The 27,634-nt window shown below is 43.7% G+C and overlaps 1 protein-coding gene across 4 annotated transcripts in view; it reads right to left on the bottom strand.

The window, feature by feature from the left end:
• Positions 1–307: 307 nt before the first annotated feature.
• The window catches only part of bcorl1 (BCL6 corepressor-like 1), a 42,853-nt gene continuing 15,526 nt past the window's right edge, over positions 308–27,634 (bottom strand). Inside the window, exons 1-12 of one of the 4 annotated variants that reach the window (XM_046295352.1) lie at positions 18,026–18,150; positions 9,132–9,222; positions 6,405–9,026; positions 5,884–6,016; positions 5,275–5,733; positions 4,529–4,737; positions 4,021–4,275; positions 3,589–3,755; positions 3,231–3,376; positions 2,665–2,742; positions 2,250–2,409; positions 308–1,977 (exon numbers count right to left, since the gene is read on the bottom strand). In XM_046295352.1, the coding sequence (XP_046151308.1) occupies positions 1,647–1,977; positions 2,250–2,409; positions 2,665–2,742; positions 3,231–3,376; positions 3,589–3,755; positions 4,021–4,275; positions 4,529–4,737; positions 5,275–5,733; positions 5,884–6,016; positions 6,405–9,026; positions 9,132–9,137 (4,566 nt within the window). In that variant the 5' untranslated portion in view covers positions 9,138–9,222; positions 18,026–18,150 and the 3' untranslated portion in view covers positions 308–1,646. Of the gene's footprint in view, positions 1,978–2,249; positions 2,410–2,664; positions 2,743–3,230; positions 3,377–3,588; positions 3,756–4,020; positions 4,276–4,528; positions 4,738–5,274; positions 5,734–5,883; positions 6,017–6,404; positions 9,027–9,131; positions 9,223–16,469; positions 17,370–17,893; positions 18,151–27,634 lie in introns of those variants that run through there. The other 3 variants (XM_046295350.1, XM_046295349.1, XM_046295351.1) reach the window with 3 other exon arrangements.

The following is a 27,634-nucleotide window of genomic DNA, read 5'->3' on the forward strand; positions in this document are numbered from 1 at the left end:
TCCAAATAACGTATCATTTCTTTTCTCAGAGCGTTAATAAAACCTCAGAGGAAAACATTCAGGGAACCATAGTAAAACATTCTCAGAACCTTGATGCAACCTAAAAATAATTACGTTCCCAGAACAGGTATAATTTTCACTTCCATTCTCAGAACGTTTAAAAACATTCAGTTTTACCGGTCAGGAAGCGCATGGCTTCGTTCCCAGAACCAATGGGAAACCAAAAACGTACATTCCCGCAGCTTCCAAGGAAGTAAATGTGCTAGATGGGTATGCTTTCAGAAGAGTGAAATGAATACCCACAAACAATACTTCACAATCATGCTTTATTCTGGTTGATTTCATAAAAAATAATCAAATCAAAGGTTAACCTGTTTTAACAGCACTCACACAAAGCAGTACATTATTGTCCTCTTCTCCAGACTAGATGTATTCCACTTTCTCCATCATAGGTAATGAAACTATACTCTCTTTACATTTCTGTCACTTCACCTTAATTAAATATAATTTATTGGTTTTTAACTTCAAACAAAAACTTCATTGATTGTCAACACAAATTCTAGCTTAGCACCAGTACAATAAAACTGTACTTTTGCTTGTTAAAATACTGTTTGCAATAAGGGAAAAAACGAAAATCTCGGGAAGGATAAAGGAATCCTTAATTGTACATTTCAAATGAAGCACCAACCATACAAAGATTTTTTTTCAAATATATTAATGACCATTAAATTAAGCACAAACAGTGTAAATAAAACACACGCGCCACAAAGCACGTTGGAGTCCGTCTGTAGCGCAATGAGGAGGACGGAGGAGTGATGAGCAAGGAGCAGTAAAAGGATACCTATCCAACCCCTCCCAGGAGTCAGTCTTATGCAGCAAAGTGAAGGTTAACCAGAGGACCCTGGACTCCACAGATACCATGTGGCACTTCCTCGCAGTTACTGAAAGTTGTCCACATGATTCTAGATCACTATGGTTCGGTTAGCTGGGAAGATGTGTGTGTCCGTGGTCTGTTCTCTGTGGGTCTCCCAGGTTAACGGAGGGACCATCTGGCCCCAGGGCCTTCCTGCCACTGTTAGCTGGCCTGGCCTGGCTGTAAGCCTCTTAGCTGCACGCAAGAGTTCACCAAGATAAAAGCCTTGGATTATCTCCCACCCCAAAATATTTGCTTTCCCTAAGGAACAAACTGAACAAAACCACACACCAAAAAAAATCCTAAAACATAATCCATCCCTTGCCACACAAATACATTACAACCAAATGTGTTCACCCTGGTGGCAAGATATACATATATTAACATAAACATATAGAATCATAAAAAAGGGGGTTTCTGATTTTTTTTTCTTGGATTCTGAAATATACCTACAGACTGGAACCTGAAAGCTGCCCTCCAGCACTGAGCACCCATCCACGAGGTGGCGCTGCCGTGGCCCCCATTTCACCTCAATGTGGAGGTCACAGGTCATTAGTGAGGCGTGTTCTTCCCAGTGGCGTAGCCAGAGTTTGGCCACAACCACCGTTACGACGGCGCCTCCAGACATGGTTTACTTTGATCTGCTGCTCGCGGGGAGGTTAGGTTGAGACACTGGGGATGTGTAGAGGAACAGTTTGGATGTGTGAGGGGCTGAGAGTGAGAGGAGGGTGGGCTACCGGCTGCAGGGAGTGGCTGTATCCGTCCTGTCCCCTTCCTCCTCGTCCTCCTGTAGGATGTGAATGGAGGAACCCAGCAGTCCCTGTAGCTCCAGTACACAGCGTACCAGCTCCACCAGCCCCTCCCCCTCATCCCTGTCCTCCTCCTCCTCTTCCTCTCCCTGAGGCTGTGCAGAGGCTGTGCTCACCTGGCTGACCGACACCTGCCTCCACAGCTCTGTCCGCGCCAGGCTCACCACCTCCAAGTGCGGGTACCGCGCCCGGAATATCCGGGACGACATCTTCAGCCGCTTCAGAACATCCGTCAACAGGAACCAATTGCAAAAGCTGTCAGGGACAAACATAAGGTTTGTATTACAACTAGCTGAGCCTATCCAACAATCTGAAGAGTGGTTGCAAGGATTTCAAAAGGTGCTTCTGGGTTTAAAATGACAAGCAGAAACAAAAGCACTAGAATGTGGGTAGAAAAGCTGGGACTATGTATTTGAATGATTGTGTTGACAGGTGATTTTCTGCTTTGGTGTTGACTCATTGACAGGGGATTTTCTGCTTTGGTTTGACTCATTGACAGGGAATTTTCTGCTTTGGTGTTGACTCACCCCTGGGTTAACGACACTTGGACATGGAAGCAGGTTAAGAGGGGCTCTGAAGAAAATTCAAACAGGAGACAGTCCCCATCGGAGTCTCTCTCCTTACTCCCCTCTCTCTCCTCCTCCCGCTGCGAGAGCAGGAAGTCCCAGCATGCCTCCTGGCCAGTCTCTGAAAAAAAAATAGTGACGTGAGCTCAGGATGGCCGGGAGAACTCGCTTCACCTTCGTTCTAAGTACTAAGAGCCTCTTGTTTGACCATGGGCTTAAGGCTCCCCTAGTGGACTGTTCTGTTCCTAACAACCACACTATGCATTCTAATCATGACATATACACTATGCAATCTAATCAAGTCATAACACAGATAACAGTGGATGCAGAGGTCAATGGTGAGGAAAAGAAACCAATCAAGCGAAAGGTTTCTTACCAAACACAGAGCTGCTGTAGAATTCCCATGGCAAGCTGGGGTCCTGGTCACTTCTCCCCTCCAGGTCTGTGAAGTATTCTGAAACAAAGAACATTCAGGGTCAGATTAAAAAAGGCCACCAAACACTACCCTGTGACGTTCTGAAGAGGACAGACTCCTGAGTGAGCTCCAGAGCGGCGCAGCGGTCTAAGGCACTGCATCTCAGTGGTAGGGGTGTCGCTACAGACCCTGCTTCGATTCCAGGCTGTATCACAACCGGCCGTGATTGTGCCGACCTATAGGACTCCCACAATTGGCCCAGCGTTGTCCAGGTTTGGCCAGTGTAGGCCGTCATTCTAAATAAGGATTTGTTCTTAACCGACTTTCCTAGTTAAATAAAGGTAAAATAAAAATCTAATGGTCTGTTTTCTGGTGTAAATCTGGAAATGTCAAACAGCATCAGGCACGGATATGAATGGCAATAAGATCAACAAAATGAGTAATCCTCCAATGCTAGTGATCTGTGACAATGTTGTGTGATGTCTGTCACAGGGGTCAAAGGTTAAGGAGATGACAGGTTAGAGTACCTTTGAGGAAGGTCTTCATGCTGGGGCTCTGGGCCAGTTTGACCACTGTCTGTCCAGAGTAGGTGGCCAGGGTGGGGTCTGCCCCGTGGTTCAGCAGCATCCACACCACAGGTAGATTATCACTGGCTACTGCGTCATGGATGGGCCTGACAAAATACAAAAGCACAAATGTGTTACTTTTCGCTTCTTCAACAAACATACATGTCAACGGATCTCATATAAGCCAAGCTTGAATGTTATATTTTATCAAACAGATATAGCCCAGAAAGTGACTTATTGCAGGCATAACCCTTCAGCTGAGGAGTGTATGGCAAACAATATCCTCATTAAGCCTGTTCAGTAGTGCTTAGAAGCTCACCGTGTTCCGTCCTGGGCGCTGCAGTTGACGTCGGCGCCGTACTTCAGCAGCACCTGGACGATGTGGCTCCAGCCTCGAGAGCAGGCCTCGTGGAGAGCTGTGTAACCTGCGTTGTCACGCCGATTGACCTCCCGCACATCCTTCTCCAGACAATAGTGCACCACATCCTACAGGAAATACAACACTTGAACTGGTCTTTTCCTACTAGCCATGACTTTGCTGATAACTACCTTATTGAGGTAACCTTTAGCTACTTAGGTATTTTAAGATGAATGCATTAACTATAAGTCACTTTGGCTAAGAGGGTCTGCTAAATGACTCAAATGTACATGTAATCGGTAATGTCAATTCATGTTTGATAAACTGAATTCTGTTTGGGGTTAGGGTCTGGTATGAGGTGTAGGGCCCACCCCACCTGAGTAATGGCAGTACCTGGTAGCCCAATCGGGCGGCTCTTTGTAGCAGAGTTTCCCCGGCGTTCTTGTTGACAATGAGCCGGCGAACCTCTGGAGGAACAGGTCTGCTAGGAGGAGACTCTGGTGCCCCTCCTCTTCCTTTACTGGCTGGAGGGGAGGTCGGGCCCTTAGGGGTGGCCGGGAGGCCTGCTGGTTTCTTAGCGTTGGGGCTGTCATCATCAGTTGCCACAGAGGTAGGGCGCTTGCCCAAGCTGGAACGCTTGGTCTTGAGCTGCATAAAAAAAACAGGGTAATGAGAAAGTCGTGTGTGACAGAGTGTGACAGCAAGGACGAACGGCCTCACATTCTGCGCTGGAGGAAATCAGCTGCCAGAGCACAAAATACGTAGTACAGATTTGTGCCACAAGGGGGCACCATGAGTCAAGCTTTTAGGCTCATCTCTCATCTTTTAGGCGTATCTCACAACAAGGATTTGTTTGGCAGGAAACAGAAAATCCAGATCTATGGCCTGCTAAACTTCCTACCTTCTTGGGCTCGTCTGTGTCACTCAAGTGCTTGCTCTTGAACTTCCTCTTCCCAGAGGGCTTGTCGCTGGGCTCTGGGCAGGCCTCTCTCTCCGGGCGCCGCACCGACCCTGAGCGGGTGAACGAGGGCCTCCTGTGACCAGGCTCTGGGCTGGCGCCACGACAGGTCAGAGTGGCACTGAGGCGTGGGTACATGCCAGTCCTCAAATCTAGCACAACACAGAAAAGATTTACTCAACGTTTATAAGCAGTATGTTGGGTGTTGGTAAATGTTGGTGTGGTCTCATGCTGGTGAGGATGACCAGCTGTGTACAGACAGGCTCATATAAAGCCACAATATTTGTTTGGGCAGACTTCTTGTATAATCTTCACACTTGGTAGTGGATGGCAGCTAGAGGCACAAACAATGAGGCTAGCCCCTTCACAGTAAACATGCCTTCCATCTCTGCTGAAGTGTGCCATCCAAAATAAAGAGTGCATTAATGGCACATACATGGACGATTTCACGTAATAAACTACAAATAGAGGGAAGCTATTGTATTCAAAATCAGTTATACTGTTTACAGTTATATTCAGTCACTCATCTCTACCCAACTTTGCATTGTGTAAGGCCCACTGTGTAAAGCCCACTGTGTAAGGCCCACTGTGTAAGGCCCACTGTGTAAGGCCCACTGTGTAAGGTCCACATCCAAACAAACCTTCAACTGCACTGTCTATTTTATTTTTCATTTCCAGGTGAACCGTACCTGATCGAGTACCCTGTCTGGTGAGGACAGATCTTTCCTCCCCCTCTCCGTCTCCATCCTTGTCCTTCTCCGTGATATACTCCCCATTCTGATACTTCCTGTTCCGGCAGCGGTTCCGTTTCTTGCGTTTCGGGGTGTCTCCCTCAGTGCTGGGGACGGGCCTGGCCTTGCACTGTTCAGCCTTCTCAGGCAGGGGGTTGGTGCGCGGTCTGCCCCTGGGCCGGCGGGGTGGCTGGGGGGGTGGGTATGTAGGGGGAGGAGGAGTTGAGGGAGGTGGAGGAGAGGGAGTAGCGAAGCCCCAGTCGTCCAGCCGAGCCTCATCAGCCCTCCGCCGGCCCCTCCTCAGCCTGGGGGTGGAGCTCTCGAAGGACGCTGGCTCCTTACTGGGTCTGCCAGGGCTGCTGAGGGAGACTGGGGTCTCAAATCTCTGGGGACTGAGGAGAGGACTGCTCACGCTACCTGTGGAACCCACATCAAAAACAGACTCACTCACAGCGCTCTAAACCAAAGTGGACAAGAGGAATCGTGACGAAGGACTTCTGATTAGATCTTTGGCTGAGGTGTAGTAGGTGAAGTTCTATTCTAGACTGTCACAAGAGACAGACCTACCTGGTTTGTTGTGAGCAGCCTGCTTGTTATCAGTCGGGCTGCTTGTCTCCTTGCGAGTGTTCTCCCCCTCATCCCTGTGTGGGGATGGTTCCACCAGCGACAGACTGTGCTCCAGTACAGGTACACATGGTTTCTTCCGTGGCAACACACAGGGGACAAAGTGAGTGCACTAAATAGACCATTCAGGTAATCGATCATAAAGCTTGGATGGTGATGGAGAGCATACGGAGAAACAACTGGCCTGTATAAACACTGAACTGCCTTTTTGTATTTCAAATCAGTACACTTGAATCATAATGCAATAACACAGGTAGGTATGTTTTGACGGGCGGTTGATATTTCACAGATAAAAAATAAAAAAAAGATGTTATAAATGCGGATGAGTCAAGTGTGTGAATGTAGTGGTTTTTCTTTCTTTGTTCAGCCAACAAAAGACAATCATGCCATTGAAAACAACACATAATCAAAGCAACTCATCTAAATGGAATTCTCAATAGGGCAACAGCAGAATAGCAACTTACCTTTTTGGGACCTGGTTCTTTCTTAACTGGAGTGGCTTCCTGGTCGTGCTTTTTCTTCACTGGCGCCACAGACTTCTCCTTTGCCGGCTTCCTTGGACTAGGGGGCTTCTTCTGTTTGCTGATGGCAGCTTTCGCTTTGGTGGGAGACTCCTCTTTAATTCCATTCGTCTTCTCCACCTCGGCTACCCCTGCACACTGCTCAGTGAGGATGGATAGGGCAATCCCCTCCAATTTAGCACGGGGAGCGAGACCAGCAGGGGCCATATTCTCCTCCTTCACCGTTCCTCCCTCCAACTCCTGGGCCAATTTGCTGTCCATCCTGTTTCTGTTAGCTGAACCACCGCTTCTAAAGGCATGGGGGTGGCTGGTGCTGTTTGCAGAGACCTGTATCTCTTTGCCACCTGCCTGCTCCCCCAGTTTAATATGTTTCTCAGTACTCTTTTCTTTGGACTCAGAGACACTCGTTTTCTCAAGTTTGTTCATAACTTGTGTGGAATCCCCTTGAAAGGAAAGTGTCTCGTTGGTCTCCACAGATCTGATAGATGGGCATCCAAAAGCAGCAGTCTGATGTAACAATATGTCCTGGCCCGCAGTGTGGGAGCTCACCACTTCAGGCTTTCTGGATGCCACAGGTGCTAGATGGCAGTATCCCTCGCTAGTCAATGCAGTGGTCTCTAGAGCTTTCTGCTTCACTATGGACTCAAGGTTGGACAGGGGGGACTTGGTTCTGTCCCACTTTTCGGCTTCCATTCTGGACGGGCTTTGATGGGTACCCTGAAATTTGGGAACATCTGAACCTGTGCCCCCCTTGACCTTGGGAGGACCTTGAATGACCTTTCTCTGAACAGAAGCACCTTGGTGAGGAAGAAGTGCTGGTCGCTGCCATAACGGCTTGAGGACAGTGAGGGAGTATGGGATTGCTGCTTTGACACTTCCAGATTTCTGATGAGAGTGTGAGTTGGCAGAGCCGGGCAGAGCTGTGGCGAAAGCCCCCTTAGAGGGACAGTTTTGTGTTACAGCTGGGCTGGTACTGTTAGGGTGCTTGATACCATATACGTGCTGGTTGCCCTTAGTCATGAATGATGCCTTCTTTCCCCTTGAGGCCAGGTGTTCCCCTTGGTCAATGATAGAGATAGTCTCCTGTCTAGCGAAAGTCTGGAACTCGTCCTCAAAGGATCCCTTCCCATCTTTGCTACGCAGGGTGGAAGCAAGTATGGGGCTGGCCACACCTACATAGGTTCCTGGGAGGTTATTAATGGGGGCTTGAGAGGAACCTTTGACCCAGGAGGAGTTGGATTCCAAACCCTGATGAGTTAGGGGCCTACTAGCCTGCTTTAGAGCCCCATTTCGCTGGGTGTTGGGTAGGATGGGGTATGGCGCGGCAGAGCCATACGTGGCAGTATGGGGCCTCTTTGGATGGAGGGCAACTTTCTGACGTGCTTTGTTATGGAGATGCTCTGTGGTGGCAGCCATGTTTGGAGGGTCTTTGACCGTTTTTGGACGCTTCGACTTGGCGGACAGGTCGAGGGGCACATCTCTTGCTTCAGTCGGGCATGCAACTGCATGGTCATCAGCAGCAGATGGAGCTTTCAGTTTTAGAAAGCGTACGGATGTCTTGTCTGCACTGCGGTGCGTAAGGTCTTTCTCCACATAGTTCAGCAGCCTGCCCTGAGTGGTGATGCTGGCCAGTGTCGGGCCACAGCAGATGGCAGCGGAGGGAGACAACGTGAAGCGGGTTGGTGCGGCAGAGCCTAATGCTGGGTGCTGTATTGGGAGCGCAATCGTGGGAGAGGCCACGACTGAGGCGATAGTGGATTTATGCTCCCTCCCAGCTTTGGAGCTCTTGCTACTGGACGTCGAGTTACATTTGAGTTTGGGTGTTGAGTTGGGTGTTTTCTTTTGAGGTGCTGGACATTGACCCACTGAGAAGTGATATGGATAAGTCTGCAGCAGTGGCGCAACACCAGCAGCTGCGCTTAGTGGTTGACTCCCCTTCTGAAACTGGCTGGCTGTGGCTTCTCTCAATGCTGCGATCTGACCCAATGCGGGTGGAAGAGTGATTTTGCAGAGTGGAGATGAGAAATTAGTGGAGGGAAGAAAAGTAACAGGCTGGCCTGGTTTAAACAGTGTTGAGTGTTGAAACCCAGCGGGAAGACTAATCACTGACTGGGTCTGAACATGTGGTTTCTTATTGGACGTCACACCACTGTGGCTCGGGTTAACTGGGTCCTCAGAGCTGTTCTTCGTACCACACGGCCAATGATGTGTGGGAAAGACCCTAGGACCATCAGCCTTGGATTTGGGGACCTCTGACCTCTTGTTTTCTCTCTTGTCAGAGCTAATGAGGGGAGGGCCTGACGTTGGAGCATTGTTGTGTTCTTGAGGGGGAGGGTCCATTGGGAAATGGTTGAAGTTGCTAGGGTCTGAACAGACGTTGGCTGGCATTTTACAGTCTGTTTCTGTGCTGGTCTTGTTTTGCTGACTGAGGGGCACATCTCCTCTGAGCTCAGGGGGCAGCGTCTGAGGGGGATTTCCCACCATGCTAGCAGATGCTTTAATCGGAGCACTGATCTCTCTGCTCACTGTGCCTCCATCCCCTACATTCATTGGAGTGGGATCCACCTAGATAACAAGAAAGTTACATTAAGCCCATGTTCACTACTCATGTAAATATCTCCTCTGTGAAGCTGACAGTTCACTCAGTCAGTGTTCAGGCACACAAATTACCTGCATATGTGTTTCATTAACACAACATTCCTTAGGTGTAGTTGACCTCAGGTCTGCAGCAATGGGGTCTTCCTCTGTATAAGACGCTATGCTGTTGAACAAACAGATAGAAGACTTTAGTATGATCTGTGATGATCTGATCGTTATTTTCTTCGACATGAAACAAAGTTGTGCATTGACCTTTTTTTTTATCTTGTAAAACGTTCTGAAAAGAGACAATTGCACATATATTGCATTTCTATTTTCTACTTTGACCAGCCGTCTACCACGCGGTGCTCCACTCTGCACCTTAGAGACTGCTGTCCTATGGAAATAGTCATCGAACACGGGTCACTTTTTAATCATGTTTACGTACTGTTTTACCCACTATATATGTATATACTGTAGTTTAGGCTCATTCTATAGAACTACTGCTGAACTCCTATTCATATACCGTCTATACACACACACCATTACACTACATGTTAACATTTTTAAATGTATATAAATTGTAAAGTATTTTGTCTGTAATGTCTTTCTCGCTATAAGTCGGACCCCAATAAGACTAGCTGTCGCCATTGGTGTCGGCTCATGGAAATCCTAATAAATCAAATCAAAATGACATACGCACGCACGCACATACATTACATACATACATACATACATACATACATACATACATACATACATACATACATACATGCATACATGCATACATGCATACATGCATACATGCATACATACATACATACATACATACATACATACATACATACATACATACATACATACATACATACAGTTGAAGTCGGAGGTTTACATACACCTTAGCCAAATACATTTAAACTCAGCTTTTCACAATTTCTGATATTTAATCCTAGTACAAATTCTCGGTCTTAGGTCAGTTAAGATCACCACTTTATTTTAAGAATGTGAAATGTCAAAATAATAGTAGAGAGAATGATTTATTTCAGCTTTTATTTCTTTCATCACATTCCCAGTGGGTCAGAAGTTTACATTCACTCAATTAGTATTTGGTAGCATCGCCTTTAAATGGTTTAACTTGGGTCAAACGCCTCGGGTAGCCTTCCACAAGCATCCCACAATAAGTTGGGTGAATTTTGGCCCATTCCTCCTGACAGAGCTGGTGTAACTGTTCAGGTTTGTAGGCCTCCTTGCTCACACACGCTTTTTCAGTTCTGCACGCAAATTTTCTATTGGATTGAAGTCAGGGCTTTGTGATGGCCTCTCCAATACCTGGACTTTGTTGTCCTGAAACCATTTTGCCACAACTTTGGAAGTATGCTTGAGGTCATTGTCCATTTGTGACCAAGCTTTAACTTCCTGACTGATGTCTTGAGATGCTGCTTCAATTTATCCACCTAATTTTCCACCCTCATGATGCCATCTACAGTTTAAGTCAGATGTTTACATACACTGTAGCCAAATACATTTAAACTCAGTTTTTCACAATTCCTGACATTTAATCCTAGTAAAAATTCCCTGTTTTAGGTCAGTTAAGGATCACCACTTTATTTTAAGAATGTGAAATGTCAGAATAATAGTAGAGAGAATGATTTATTTCAGCTTTTATTTCTTTCATCACATTCCCAGTGGGTCAGAAGTTTACATACACTCAATTAGTATTTGGTAGCATTGCCTTTAAATTGTTTACCTTGGTTCAAATGTTTCTGGTAGCCTTCCACAAGCTTCCCACAATAATTTGGGTGAATTTTGACCCATTACTCCTGACAGAGCTGGTGTAACTGTGTCAGGTTTGTAGGCCTCCTTGCTCACACACACTTTTTCAGTTCTGCCCACAAATTTTCTATAGGATTGAAGTCAGGGCTTTGTGATGGCCTCTCCAATACCTTGACTTTGTTGTCCTTAATTAAGCCATTTTGCCACAACTTTGAAAGTATGCTTGGGACATTGTCAATTTGGAAGACCCATTTTAGCTTTAACTTCCTGACTGATGTCTTGAGCTGTTGCTTCAATATATCCACATATTTTTCCTTCCTCATGATGCTATCTATTTTGTGAAGTGCACCAGTCCCTCCTGCAGGAAGGCATCCCCACAACATGATGATGCCACCCCTGTGCTTCACGGATGGGATGGTGTTCTTCGGCTTTTAAGTCTCCCCCTTTGTCCACCAAAAATAACGATGGTCATTATGGCCAAACAGTTCTATTTTTGTTTCATCAGACCAGAGGACATTTCTCCAAAAAGTACGATCTTTGTCCCCATGTGCAGTTGCAAACTGTAGTCTGGCTTTTTTTGGGCGGTTTTGGAACAGTGGCTTCTTCCTTGCTGAGTGGCCTTTCAGGTTATGTCAATATAGGACTCGTTTTACTGTGGATATAGATACTTTTGTACCTGTTTCCTCCAGCATCTTCACAAGGTCCTTTGCTGTTGTTCTGGGATTGATTTGCACTTTTCGCACCAAAGTACGTTCATCTTTAGGAGACAGAACGAGTCTCCTTCCTGAGCGGTATGGCGGCTGCATGGTCCCATGGTGTTTATACTTGCGTACTATTGATTGTACAGATCAATGTAGTACCTTCAGGCGTTTGGAAATTGCTCTCAATGATGAACCAGACTTGTGGAGGTCTACAATTGTTTTTCTGAGGTCTTGGCTGATTTTTTTTATATTTTCCCATGACGTCATGCAAAGAGGCACCGAGTTTGAAGGTAGGCCTTGAAATACATCCACATATACACCTCCAATTGACTCAAATTATGTCAATTAGCCTATCAGAAGCTTCTAAAGCCATCACATCATTTTCTGGAATTTTCCAAGCTGTTTAAAGTCACAGTTAACTTAGCGTATGTAAACTTCTGACCCTTTGGAATTGTGATACAGTGGATTATAAGTGAAATAATCTGTCTGTAAACAATTGTTGGAAAAACTGTCATGCACAAAGTATGTCCTAATCGACTTGCCAAAACTATAGTTTGTTAACAATACATTTGTGGAGTGGTTGAAAAATGAGTTTTAATGACTCCAACCTAAGTTTATGTAAACTTCCGACTTCAACTGTACATACATACATACATACATACATACATACATACATACATACATACATACATACATACATACATACATACATACATACATACATACATACATACATACATACATACATACATACATACATACATACATACATACATACATACATACATACATACATACATACATACATACAGTATCAGTCAAAAGTTTGGACATACATACTCATTCAAGGGTTTTTCTTTATTTGTACTATTTTCTATATTGTAGAATAGTGAAGACATCATCAAAACTATGAAATAACACATATGGAATCATGTAGTAACCAAAAAAAGTGTTAAACAAATCAAAATATATTTTAGATTCTTCAAAGTAGCCACCCTTTGCCTTGATGACAGCTTTGCACTCTTGGCATTCTCTCAACCAGCTTCATGAGGTAGTCACGTAGAATGCATTTCAATGAACAGGTTTGCCTTATTAAAAGTTAATTTGTGGAATTTCTTTCCTTCTTAATGCGTTTGAGCCAATAAGTTGTGTTGTGACAAGGTAGGGTTGGTACACAGAAGATAGCCCTATTTGGTAAAAGACCAAGTCCATATTATGGCAAGACCTGCTCAAATAAGCAAAGAGAATAGACAGGCCATCATTACTTTAAGACATGAAGGTCAGTCAATCTGGAAAATGTCAAGAACTTTATTTCCCCCCCAAGTGTAGTCATAAAAACCATCAAGCGTTATGATGAATGCCTGGGTCTCACGAGGACCACCACAGGAAAAGAAGACCCAGAGTTACCTCTGCTGCAGAGGACAAGTTCGTTAGAGTTACCAGCCTCAGAAATCGGCAATTGCAGCCAAAATAAATGCTTCACTGAGTTCAAGTAAAAGACATATCAACATCAACTGTTCAGAGGGGACTTCGTGAATCAGGCCTTCATGGTTGAATTGTTGCAAAGAAACCACTACTAGAAGAAGAGACTTGTTTGGGTCAAGAAACACGAGCCATATGGATATTAGACCAGTGGAAATCTGTCCTTTGGTCTGTTGAGTCCACATGTTAGTTTTTGTTCCATCCGCCGTATCTTTGTGAGGCGCAGAGTAGATGAACGGATGATCTCCACATGTGTGGTTCCCACCGTGAAGCATGGAGGAGGAGGTGTGATGGTGCTTTGCTGGTGACACAGTCAGTGATTTATTTAGAATTCAAGGCACACTTAACCAGCATGGCTACCACAGCAGTCTGCAGTGATACGCCATCCCATCTTAGTGAGACTATCATTTGTTTTTCAACAGGACAATGACCCAAAACACACCTCCAGGCTGTGTAAGGCCTATTTGAGTGCTGCATCAAATGACCTGGCCTCCACAAATCACCCGACCTCAACCCAAATGAGATGGTTTGGGATGAGTTGGACAGCAGAGGGAAGGAAAAGCAGCCAACAAGTGCTCAGCATATGTGCAAACTACTTCAAGATTGTTGGAAAAGCATTCCAGGTGACTACCTCATGAAGCTGGTTAAGAGAATGCCAAGAGTGTGCAAAGCTGTCATCAAGGCAAAGGGTGGTTACTTTGAAGAATCTCAAATATAACAAATATTTGGATTTGCTTAACACTTTTTTTGTTACTACATGATTCCATATGTGTTATTTCATATTGTTGATGCCTTCACTAATATTCTACAATGTAGAAAATAGTAAAAATAAAGAAAAACCCTGGAATGAGTAGGTGTGTCCAAACTTTTGACTGGTACTGGATATACCCTACATGACCAAATGTTTGTGGACACCTGCTCGTCAAACATCTCATTCCAAAATCATGGGCATTAATATGGAGTTGGTCCCTCCCATGATGTTGGGCAATTAGGCCTGGCTTGCAGTCGGCTTTCCAATTAATCCCAAAGGTGTTTGATGGGGTTGAGGTCAGGGCTCTGTGGAGGCCAGTCAAGTTCATCCACACCGATGTCAACAAACCATTTCTGTATGGACCTTGCTTTGGGCATGGGGGCATTGTCATGCTAAAACAGGAAAAGGCCTTCCCCAAACTGTTGCCACAAAGTTGGATGCCCAGAATTGTCTAGAATATCATTGTATGCTGTAGCGTTAATATTTCCCTTCACTGGAACTAAGGGGCCTGGCCGGAACCATGAAAAACAGCCCCAGATAATTATTCCTCCTCCACCAAACTTTACAGTTGGCACTATGCATTAGGGCAGGAAGCGTTCTCCAGGCATCCGCCAAATCCAGATTCTTCCGTCGGACTGCCAGATGGTAAAGTGTGATTCATCACTCACTGCATCAGAGTCCAATGGAGGCAAGCTTTACACCACTCCAGCCGATGCTTGGCATTGCGTATGGTGAACTTAGACTTATGTGTGGCTGCCCGGCCATGGAAACCCATTTCATGAAGCTCCAGACGAACAGTTATTGTGCTGACGTTGCTTCCAGAGGCAGTTTGGAACTCTGTAGTGAGTGTTGCAACCGAGGGCAGATGATTTTTACGCGTTACGCTCTTCATCACTCTGCAGTCCCATTCTGAGCCATTGTTGCTGCTAGACGTTTCCACTTCACAATAACAGCACTTAGTTGACCAGGGGCAGCTCCAGCAGGGCAGATATTTTACGAACTGACTTGCTGGAAAGGAGGCATCCTATGAAGGTGCCACATTGAAAGTCAATGAGCTCTTCAGTAAGACCATTCTACTGACAATGTTTGTCTATGGAGATTGCATGGCTGTGTGCTCGATTTTATACACCTGTCAACAGCGGGTGTGGCTGAAATAGCCGAATCCACGAATTTGAAGGGGTGTCCACATACATTTAGTATATATAGGTTATATATATTTGTATTCCGGACTCTTGTGTGTATTGTTAGGTATACTGCACTGTTGGAGCTAGAAACATAAGTATTTTGTTGCACCTGCGATATCTACTAAATATGTGTTCGCAACCAATAACATTTGATTTGGATTTGATTTTTCATCAGTGTCATTGGCTCAATACACTGAAACTGGTCAAATGCCTCATTCATAGGTCATGAGTCTTGCCATAGAAGAGGTTAGCAAAATATCAGTTACCTTATCTTGTTAGGGAACAAATTAGCCAGCCCTTTGCTAACACTACTACACATTCCTAACAGTAGCATTAACTCATGTTAAGTTGGCACATTTAGGATAGACATCACTGTTTAGTGATTTTTTGTGCTTTTTATTGAGAAATTGTTCAATAGTTTTCTGTGTGAAAGAGAAGCTTGATGAGGTGAGATGCCACACTGTCCTCAGTCACAAAATCCAAGAAGGTAAATTGATTGTTTAAGTTAAGAAAATTGACATTATATTACTTTATATTTTATGTTATATTCATATTATCAAGAAACATCCAATATTGGTACAAGGCATATTTGCCAATAACTTTCACTTACTCCATATGTATACTTTGGAATTTAACTATGGGTAGGCAGGCCTATTTGCATGGACATAAAGATGCTAACATAGGAGTTGATGCTTTGCCCTCTTCACCCAGGGAAATTGTCACATATTGCTTGATACTTGGAAACCATATTTTATGATCTCTCTCACAGTTCTCCTTTACTGTTGCACGGATGGACGTGGTCAGTGCTGACCAAGCCATGCACGCTGCAGCAGAGTGGACTGGCTGAGACCATGGAGAGAAGTAGAAACATGGTAGGCAGGTGGGGGAAGGGGTAATGGTTTCCTCACCACCCTTCATGATACATCATTTTGAAATCCCTCTCTACCCAACTCATTCATGCGGCCTTAACCCTCAGCTCATTTCCAGCTCACGTTAGAGATCAATCTGAGGGGCAAGGAGAACCTGGGGATGATGCCATATAATGTAATACACATTCTTCATCTTAACTACAGATACTCTATTACTCAAAGAATGAATTCTAAAGTCGGTATATCTCAAAGCACCGGGAGTAAAGAAGTCTCAAAATACACATCTAGCTTCTGTTTCCCTTTGAGCCCTTGACCATGATAGCCAAATTCCAAAGTAAATAGAACAATTAGCAGTGACATCTAAGCAGACAGGCTAAGACACTGTAGGTATCACATGCATGCACAATAATTTAAATCTTCCAGTAACGTTATTCCTAAAGAATGTCAACTTCATGAATATATCTGACCGAAAGCAACATTTTAACAGCTTTCAGACACCCACCCTACCTACTACACACGTCAACACACCCAATGAGGAAAGGTGAGGCAGCCACCCCACCCGACAATAAATGTGATGACTATAAATGGGTCCGGTATAACTATCCACCAGCAAATATCAGAGGAATGTACCGGGTGTTGAAATCAGTGTAGTTGGCGAAACATACCCGTACCGGAAAACGTGAGTGACATCCCAGGTAGGCGACATATCTCCGCTGAAATCGTTAAACATGGGCTGAAAATAGTTGCAAGCGTCTATAACTGAAAATGAGAGGCTTTTGCGTTCATTATCGCGTAACCTCATGTTGCTACTTGCTTATATTGCTAGTTTGTCTTTGTGCTGCAGATACGCCGTCTCCTCCACTGAGTAGCCCATTGGAATGCTAGGACGTATTTTAGAAACATATATTTTGGGTTTAATTTCTCATGCTGTCAGTCTGCACACCATGCTGGTAAAACAAAGTCACAGCTGTCCCAACTATAATGAGGTGGCTATCCCATAGAGTCTTTCGGCTACGTCTAAATAAGAATAAAATAATCTCCCTCTGACTCGAGATGACTTGATCTCCCTCTGACTCGAGACGACTTGTCCGCCTGGTCAACTGACTGCGCAGCCTGGAGCACACATGCACAAAAGAGACGCATCCGAGTGTCAAATCTATGCATTTGAAAATGCAGAAAATACAGTCGACGAGCGGGGTCGTTTTAATATACTATTTCAACTAATTGAGACATTTGTTTAATCTCTATAAAACCAACATATTCATGCTAAAACTCCGGGCATCCCACTCGCCCAAAGAGCTGGCGAGCTGTAGTATGATAATCGGCAAGGACGACACTATTGCCTCTCAGGTGATCAGCCTGTCAAAGACAGACTACACATGATCAAAATGGAACCAAATTCACCCTTGATTTTTGAAGCGAGAATGATGCGATAGCACCCAGCACAATAGCCTACAATGCAAGCATTTCCAATATCTAGAACGAAACGACTGACACGAGAATATCCTTTGCCCTATGAAATACTTACATCGTGTATCCGCACTTGCATGATACATACATTATGTGCCTAACGACTGTCACATAATGAAGCCAACATCAATCAACAGCCAAATATCGCAGAATAAACATTCCAAACTCCAATGACTATATTATTTAATCATTCCATAGACCACGAGGTACTGTCCATGACGTATTTTACTGATAAATAACATGACTGAAGAAACGATGTAATGATATAACGTTGGACTGTATTGCAAAGACTAATATTGATTGTATGAGGAATATATTACACTTTAACTATTTCCTAAGCTCATTTTCGTATGAAAAGTATTTCAGAACTAACGGAGGGTAGGGCAACAATTTACACGTAACTTGTAGTTGGCTACTGTAACGTGCACCATACACAATAAGGAAAACAAAATGTAACTCATGTTCAAAATACCAGGAACAATTTTCAGATCCCTGCGCAGCAAAGTCTCCGCAAAGCCAGTATTGGTCTGCATTACACAGTGCTAAGCATGTTTAGACAGGCTACTGTATTTATCTCCGGCCGTGCGACACAAAATGTTGATTTGACTCTTTCATCAGCCCTTACCGAACCGCTTCGGTGTTCAAAGACATGCAAGAGTCCGACCCGAACCGAGTCTTCTCGTCCCTGATACTGAATAATTCGAAAGGTAATTAGCAAGCAAGATAACGATGTCAAATGGCACAAACAATTACAAACCCGTTCGTCCAGGGTATAAATGAACAGTATATATCACGGCTCCAGCGAGAATCAAGTCTTCCGTTCTTGTCGGTTGCTGTTCACTAATCTCGACGGTTTTCGGTTCTGAAAGTCGGGGGGGTGTTCGTCAAGACAGTCAGTACAGTATCTCGGTCTACGGTCTGGTGGGAGAGAGGGGCAAGAGGGTGGACTGATAGTCTGGGACTTGTAGTGCTTGGCTACCCACGCCCAAACGATACATAGCACGTAGTGGGAGGAGTAAGGACTGCAGGTACCAGCATGCAACGCAGTACACCAGCCGCTCAAGGGGAAAGGGGGATCGCAACGGTGCGCTAAACTGAAAAAGCTTACCGAATTAACAAAGTGAAAATGGACATTTTCATCATAAAGACACCGAGTTATATTGAATGAATGCACGAATAACAATAATATATAATCCAATAAATGGAAGTACCCCTACGGATGATGGTTGTATTTATGGACTAAAGCAGGCCAACAAAAAAGAGTGAGAGGTATTAGTTCTAGAGCAGCGAATTAACACGAGGGACCAAGATCTTGGCTGGTCTGTGAAGAGAAAATACTCAAATTTCACTGTGTAGTTATGTTATGGAGTCTAGAGCTGGGCGATATAGACAACAATCCATATCGCAATAAATTGCCTCAATAGATGCAATAACAATAAATATAAAGATAAGTGTATAACATTAATGTGCACCTCCTTTAAAAAAAGTATCCTTCAAACTACAATTACTATTTTGATGGTTTTAGCCATCAATTACTTGTCCCATTAACAATCACCCATATTAGCAAACCTATTTCATTCTAACTTCACATTTCTCTAGTATAGGCTACATGTTGTAATGAATGATATCAGCAAAATGCCTGCGATAGGTGTTCGGTATTGGTCTGTTTCGATCATTTTCGGTTTATCTTCCCAGCTCTAATTATGTACCCATCATTATCATATGAAATTACAGTAGGCTTTATGGGTTTGATGTATGGCCAATAGGCATAGCCTTGCTGGTTGTGGCAGAAATTAATTTGGACAGACTTTCCTAAACAGTATGAAACATTACATTTTCACAAAAATAATTAAGATTGATATGACCACATTATATTCTCACCCCTTGAGGTCAAGTTATACATACCCTGCTTACACCACTTGACAGTACACATTGCCCCAATGCCTCTCTTTCACCCTGTCTCCTGAGTGGCACAGCGGTCTAAGGCACTGCATCTCAGTGCAAGAGGGGTCACTACAGTCCCTGGTTTGAATCCAGGCTGTATCACATCTGGCTGTGATTGGGAGTCCCATAGGGCGGCGCGCAATTGGCCCAGTGTTGTCCAGGTTTGGCCGGGGTAGGCCGTCATTGTAAATAAAAATTTGTTCTTAACTGACTTGCCTAGCTAAATAAATTTTACACACACTTGACAACCAGGCCTCCAATCAACGTGTACCTCAAACATCTTAACACTGACCTCCATCACTGCTCTTAATTCAACCCCGTTTGCCCTATTCCAGACATCTTCAATTTCAATCCCCTCCCCAATCACAATCATAATTTACTGATATTCAGAAATCATTTCCCTTGTCTGACGACTCAAACTGAATTATACTGCTGCTCTATGTTCGCTACATACTCAAGTCTGAGACTGCCATCGTTGAAGTTGATTGTGGTGACAATAAAATAACAATACCGAGGCTATATACAAGGAGTACCGGGACCAAGTCAGTGTACTGGGGTACGAGGTAGTTGGGGTGATTGATTGAGGTAATACAGTATTTACATGTTGGTTTGGTGATTGATTGATTGATTGTACTATGTACATGTAGGTAGGGGTAAAAAGCAGAAAGTCTGAGTAGCCATTTGTTTAACTGTTCAGCAGTCTTATGGCTTTGCGATAGAAGCTGTTCAGGAGCTTTTTGGTCCCAGACTTGGGGCTCCGGTACCGCTTGCCGTGCGGTATATTTGACAATATTTAGGGCCTTCCCTGGACACCGCCTGGTATTGAGGTCCTGGATGACTGGGAAAACGGACCCAGTGATGCAATAGGCTGTACGCAGGACCCTCTGTAGTGCCTTGAGGTCGGATGCTGAGTAGTTGCCATAGCAAGCGGTGATGCAGCCAGTCAGGATGCTTTCAATTGTGCATCTGCATAACTTTTTGAGGATCTGAGGGCCCATGCCAAATATTTTCAGCCTCCTGAGGGGGAAGAGGCGTTGTCGTTCCCTCTGTGTTTGGACATGTTGGTGTGTTTGGACCCTGATAGGTCCTTAGTGATGTGGACACAGAGGAACTTGAAGCTCTCGACTGTCTCCACTACAGCCCCGTCGATGTGAATGGGAGCGTGCTAGGCCCTCCGTGTGTTTTTGCCTACTCTCACCACCTGGGGGTGACCCGTCAGAAAGTCCATCATCCAACTGCAGAGCGCGGTGTTTAATCCCAGGGTCCTTAGCTTAGTAATGAGCTTGGAGGGCACAATGGTGTTGAACGCTGAGCTGTAGCGAATGAACAGCATTCTTACTTAGATTTTTACTTTTGTCCAGATGGGAAAAGGCAGTGTGGAGTGCAATAGAGATTGAGGTGGATCTGTTGGGGCGGTATGCAAATTGGAGTGGGTCCAGGGTGTCTGGGATGAAGGTGTTGATGTGAGCCATGACCAACCTTTCAAAGCATTTTATGGCTACAGATTCAATTGCTACTGGCGATAGTCATTTAGACAGGTTACCTCGGCGCTCTTGGGCGCATCGACTATGGTGGTCTGCTTGAAACATATGGGTATTAGGGTCAAAGAGAGGTTGAAAATGTCAGTGAAGTAGGATTTGATCCTAGTCCTGTATTGACACTTTGCCTGTTTGATGGTTCATTGGAGGACGTAGCAGAATTTCTTGTAAGTTTTCGGATTTCTGTCCCGCTCCTTGAAAGCGGCATCTCCAGCCTTTAGCTCAGTTTGAATGTTGCCTGTAATCCATGGCTTTTGGTTTGGGTACCGTCACTGTGGGGACTATGTTGTCGATGAAGCCGTTGACTGATGTGGTAAACTCCTCAATGCCATCGGATGAATCCCGGAACATATTCCAATCTGTGCTAACAAAAAAGTCCTGTAGCTTAGAGTCCACTTCAGCGGATCACTTCGGTATTGAGCACATCACTGGTACTTCCAGTTTGAGTATTTGTTTGTAAGCAGTAATTAAGAGGATGTAGTTATGGTCAGATTTGCCAAATGGAGGGCAAGGGAGGGCTTTGCATGCGTCTCTGTGTGTAGAGTAGAGGTGATCTAGAGTTTTTTCCGCCTCTAGTTGCACAGGAGATATGCTGGTAGAAATGTCAGTTTTCCTGCATTAAAATCCCTGGGCCATTAGGGAGCTTCTAATCTGGCTGAGCATTTTCTTGTTTGCTTATGGCCTCATACAGCTCATTGAGTGCGGTCTTAGGGCCAGCATTGGTCTGTGGTGGTAAATAGACCACTACAAAAAATATAAATGAAAACTCTCTTGGTAAATAATGTGGTCTACTGTTTATAATGAGAGGTATTCTAACTCAGGCAAGCAGAACCTCGAGACTTTAAATTAGAGATTGCGCACCAACTGTTGTTGACAACACACACCCCCTCCCCTCACCTTACCAGACGCAGCTGTTCTGATCTGCCGATGTACAAAAAAACAGCTAGATTTATGTTTTCCATGTCCTTGTAAAACATAGGATATTACAGTTATTCAGATCCCTTTGAGATGATAGTCTTGAACGGAGCTTATCCTGTTTATTTTCCAGTGATTGCACATTCACCAATAGAATGGCGGGTAAGGGTGACTTATCCATTCACCGTCGCATTCTTGTTAGGTATCCCGCAAGCTGGCCCCTATAGCTCCTCAGAGTGACAGGAATTTGGGCCTGGTCTGGGATGAGCATCATGTCCTTTACCTCTGATTCGATGAAATTGCATTCCTCATCCAAAACTAGGTTAGTAATCACTGTTTTGATGTCCAGAAGCCATTTTCAATCATATGAAATGGTAAGATCAGCACAAAAAAAACACACAAAATAGCACGATTGGTCAGGAGCCCATAAAATGGTGGCCATCCCTTTCGGCGCCATTCTGTAGTTCAAAGCCAATGACACATTTTCAAAACGCCACTTTATCCATGTGTGTTCTGGCTCTAGCCCAACCCATCGGTTTCTGGGACCAATCAGAACGGTTAGAATGTGTTTCTTTGGCCAAAGCAAGGAGTTTGGTTAGCCAGGCAACCATTTCCCCACCTCACACTAGAGAAAGACCGATACAGAGTGTTTTGTGCCGATGCCAATAATGATTTTTGGGGGTCAAGGAGGTCGATTACCGTTATTTTAGGCCAATATTCAATGTCAATAAATGTGAATTTTTAAAATTTAAATCAAACAATACATTTGACTGTGGTAAAAACAATATAATTACATTACAACATAATGGTAATACTTTTATTTGAATGGTAGATCTATTGATAAACTGTGTAAATTAAGATGGCCTAGGTCTATTCACAATACAGGTGAAAGCATATTCATTAGAAGTGTGTGCATGCATTGAGTTATTGAGCTTGTTTTGGCTGATCAGTGGAGTCTATTGTGCTAGATGATTAACAATCTGTTGGAGCTAGGAACACAAGTATTTCGCTACACCCGCAATAACATCTGTTAAATTATGCCTTCCATTTGGGACTGATGTTAGCTTACTGATCAACAACATTTGCATAGAAGGGAAAGGGGGATACCTAGTCAGATGTACAACTGAATGCATTCAACTGAAATGTGTCTTCCCCTCTGAATCAGAGAGGTGTGGGGGCTGCCTTAATTGACACGCCCGGGGAACAGTGGGTTAACTTCCTTGCTCAGGGGCAGAATGACAGATTTTTACCATGTCAGCTTGGGGATTCAATCCAGCAACCTTTTGGTTATTGGCCCAACGCTCCTACCCGCCAGGCTACCTGCCGCCCCAATGTGTCACTCCAGCTTGTCACGCCTGTATGGAAGGACATCATATACTATAGGCACTGCTGACCCATACAAATGGGTCCAACTTAAGGTCATGATTTGTGATCACGGATGCATTTTCCGTGATCTGGGAAAAGTTTTTTTTTTCAACTGTCAGGACGCATCTCTAAACAACTCAGCTGTCAGGACAAAAATTGAAACTACTCAATTGGCTCGTTCAGCTATCTGTTAAGGAACAGGTGTTAACTTGATCCTACTGCTACGATTGGATAGAACAAGGCTGTAACTCTATTCCCTTCATATCTCTCTCCATTGCTTATATCACTTGGTGCTGTTTACTGCTACTATGAGAACTAGCTCAATGGCGACGACATTTGCTACCATGCCATGCATTTGCATAATATTTAACAAGGAGAGCGAGGGCAGGCAAAAAGATGAAACAATGTTGCATGTTCTTTCTAAATGACTCAAATCTGCCGTAGTTTGAGAGGTGAGAATGCACACACGTGCACTGATCTACAGCTTTCTTGGACCATAAACACGCAGGAAGATTCTTAGGTAGTTAAACCTATTGCCAACCTTTATTTAGGCAGTTTAAAACAATTCCTTCTTTCTCTATTACGACAATCATCTAATCCGGCTATCAATTGTCAATTGACGGGTACAATTGTGGCTGCACACTAGCACACCAGTAAATAGCTAACGTTGCACCCCAAGTCAGATGGCTCGTTGCCAAAAACGTTGCATGTTCAAAATGATAACCAGCTGTTAGCTCATATCTGACATTTTAGCACCACGTTTATCTAGCCAGCTAGCTAGCATAGTAGATAATACAGCTAGATAGCTAACACCACAGATGAAAGGATTACTTATCATAATCTTTCTAACAGGTCACATAGCTACATGCTTAGCTAGCTTGCTTATTGCATGCATGTCCAGGCACGTTGACACAAGCCTTATTATTAGTGAATTAACAAAACTAATATTTTCAACAGGAGTTACATTTTTGTCACCGTGTTAATTTATCAATTTCTTAATACCGCAACTTTCTGTTAGAGAATGATCTAGCTTGCTGCTGATTTTCCCAGCTAGATATTCCTCTGCATTGTACAGTGCTCGTGGCTCAGGTAGTGAGTGGCGGCTGGCATAGCAGCAGGGCTGATAGACTAGAAAAGGCCAATATGGCCCGATATATTGGCTCGGACGATTATCAGTCATTCTCTACCTCGCACCCCACATCTGTCTCCCCTACATCACTTGGTACTGTTTTCTGTATGGTTATTTTAACTGGGCTCTCTCAAATTGACCTTCGCTGTCCTCCCAACACCTCCACCTCTCTTCCTGCTCAAACTCATTCATATAGTCACAGGACAGCATATAGGCCATAAACCCGTCCTTGACCCCTCTTGCATGGTAATTCATTTCTTCATCTTCTTATCACTGTGCAGACAGTTTTATCTGTTAAAACATTCGGATTAAAATCCATTTCTGAGGATGAATGGTTCAAATGTATTTATACTGCTTCATGACTGAAACCTCAGGGCAAATTCCAAATATAAATGGTGAACTCTACCTGTACGTCCTTACCTTTCATCTAACTTTCCCAGTTGTATCATTAATGTGTGGAGCCAATGAAAACTATGCATTAGATATACAGTGCGTTCGGAAGGTATTCAGACCCCTTGTCTTTTCAACATTTTGTTACGTTCCAGCATTATTCTAAAATGTATTTAAGTTTTTCCCCCTCATCGATCTACACACCATACTCCACAATGACAAAGCAAAAACAGGTTTTTAGAAATGTTTGCAAATTTATATATAAAAAAACCGGAAAATATCACATTTACATAAGTATTAAGACCCTTTACTCAGTACTTTGTTGAAGCACCTTTGGCAGCACTACAGCCTCGAGTCTTCTTGGGTAGAACACTACAAGCTTGGCGCACCTGTATTTGTGGAGTTTCTCCCATTCCTCTCTGCAGATCCTCTCAAGCTCTGTCAGGTTGGATGGGGAGCGTCGCTGCACAGCTATTTTCAGGTCTCTTCAGAGATGTCCGATCGGGTTCAAGTCCGGGCTCTGGCTAGGCCACTCAAGGACAGCCCTGGAGCCACGATTGCGTTGTCTTGGCTGTGTGCTTAGGGGTGCTGTCCTTTTTGAAGGTGAACCTTTGCCCAAGTCTGACGTGATGCTTGGCAATCAGGCGAAAGAGTTAATCTTGGTTTCATCAGACCAGAGAATATTGTTTCTCATGGTCTGAGAGTCTTTAGGTGCATTTTGGCAAACTCCAAGCAGGCTATCATGCGCCTTTTACTGATGAGTGGCTTCCATCTGGCCACTCTACCATAAAGGCCTGATTGGTGGAGTGCTGCAGAGATGGTTGTCCTTTTGGAAGATTTTCCAATCAATACTGCAGAAATGTTTTGGTACCCTTCCCCAGATTTGTGCCTCGACACAATCCTGTTTCGTATCTCTACGAACAATTCCTTCGACCTCATGGCATGATGTTTGCTCTTACATGCACTGTCAACTGTGGGACCTTTATATAGACAGGTGTGTGCTTTTCCAAATCATGTCCAATCAATTGAATGTACCACAGGTGGACTACAATGAAGTTGTAGAAACATCTCAATGATGATCAATGCAAATAGGTTGTACCTGAGCTCTATTTCAAGTTCATAGCAAAGGGTCTGAATACTTATGTAAATAAGGTATCTGTTTTTTAAAATTGTATTGTGTGTAGATTGTTGATGAAAAATGTTGTTTTAATCAATTTTAGGATACGGCTGTAATGTAACAAAATGTGGAAAAAGTCCAGGGGTCTGAATACTTTCCGAAGGCACTGTAGACCTATGTTTAAGTTTTTGACATCACTCAAGAGTACTGATGTAAGATAAGGGTCATTTTAGAGATGCAGTATATTTCATAATTTGAAACGCATGACAACCTGGCCCTTTCATTAAGGCACAATAGGGCAATAGGCGTACACAGCAAAAAACGTATTATTTCCACAATCCGATAGAATGGTTGCTGATGTTGGGTCATTATTCTTTTTTGGGGTTATTTCCTGCTTGTTGGGTTGTTTTAGCAGTAACTCAACAGGTTGGGTACAAGTCAATCTCATGACAGGCATTTGTAATCAAACCCCAACAGTCGGATACCGGGGGACGGCAACTCTCTGCAAAACTCATTGCCACTTATTGTGCCACTAGACAGAAACAAACGGGCAAGGTAACCTTTATTTATAGTTATTTAAATGAGCTAATTGTTTAACTAGATAACATACCTCAATCGACTACCTCAATCGTTATTTCAAATAATTCTGGTGACTTTACAGCAATTGCTAGCTAGCTAGCTAGCTTCTAGCGTAAGCTAGCTAATGTCTAGGTTGAAGATAACAAAGGTTATGATTCCATATGGAAGCTTTTCGAAAAATAAACAAATTTATGAGACCAGCGGCATTGCTAACTACTAGTGCCGTTGCTAACTACTAGTGCCGTTGCTAACTACTAGTGCCGTTGCTAACTACTTGTGCCGTTGCTAACTACCAGCGCTGTTGCTATGACCAGCGCCGTTGCAAACTAGCATAGCTGGTCCCATTGTTTCAAAGAGTTATGCAATATTAAAATAATCTTGTCTTAACCTTTGTCATCTTCTTAGGCTAATGTTAAAAGAAGGTATTCACACCCCTGACTTTTACCACATTTTGTTGTGTTACAGCCTGAATTTAAAATGGATTCAATTTATATTTTTTGTCACTGGCCTACACACAATACCCCATAGTGTCAAAGTGGAATTATGTTTTACGAAAGTTTTACAAATGAATGAACCCATTTGCTATGGCATGTCTAAATAAGTTCAGGAGTAGAAATGTGCTTAACAAGTCACATGAATTGCATTGACTCACTCTGTGTGCAATAATGATTTTGATAAATGATTTTTGAATGACTACATCATCTCTGTACCCCAAACATATAATTATCTGTAAGGTCCCTCAGTCGAGCAGTGAATTTCAAACACAGATTAAACCCTGACTAGGGAGGTTTACCAATGCCTCGCAAAGAAGGGCAAAAATGTAAAAAAGCAGACATTGAATATCCCTTTGAGCATGGTGAAGTTATCACTACAAAGATACAGGTGTCCTTCTTAACTCAGTTAATTGACAGAGTGAAAAGAAGGAAGCCTGTACATGATACAAATATTCCAAAACATGCATCCTGTTTCCAACAAGGCACTAAAGTAATACTGAAAAGAAAATTGTCCTGAACACAAGGCCGTCATTGTAAATAAGAATTTGTTCTTAACTTCTCTAGGGTAGGGGCCAGCATTTGGAATTTTGGATGAAAAGCGTGCCCAAATTAAACTGCCTTTTACTCAGGCCCAGAAGATAGGATATGCATATAATTGGTAGATTTGGATAGAAAACACTCTAAAGGTTCCAGAACCGTTAAAATAGTGTCTGTGAGTATAACAGAACTGATTTGGCAGGAGAAAACCTGAGAAAATATCCATTCAGGAAGTAGGATTTTTTGTTGTTGTTGTATTTTTCTATTCAATGCCATTACAGTGTCCATTGAGTTAGGACTCAAATTGCAGTTCCTATGCCTTCCACTAGATGTCAACAGTCTTTAGAAAATGTTTCAG

The sequence above is a fragment of the Oncorhynchus gorbuscha genome, linkage group LG13 (assembly GCF_021184085.1).
Source record: "Oncorhynchus gorbuscha isolate QuinsamMale2020 ecotype Even-year linkage group LG13, OgorEven_v1.0, whole genome shotgun sequence".
Taxonomy (NCBI): domain Eukaryota; kingdom Metazoa; phylum Chordata; class Actinopteri; order Salmoniformes; family Salmonidae; genus Oncorhynchus; species Oncorhynchus gorbuscha.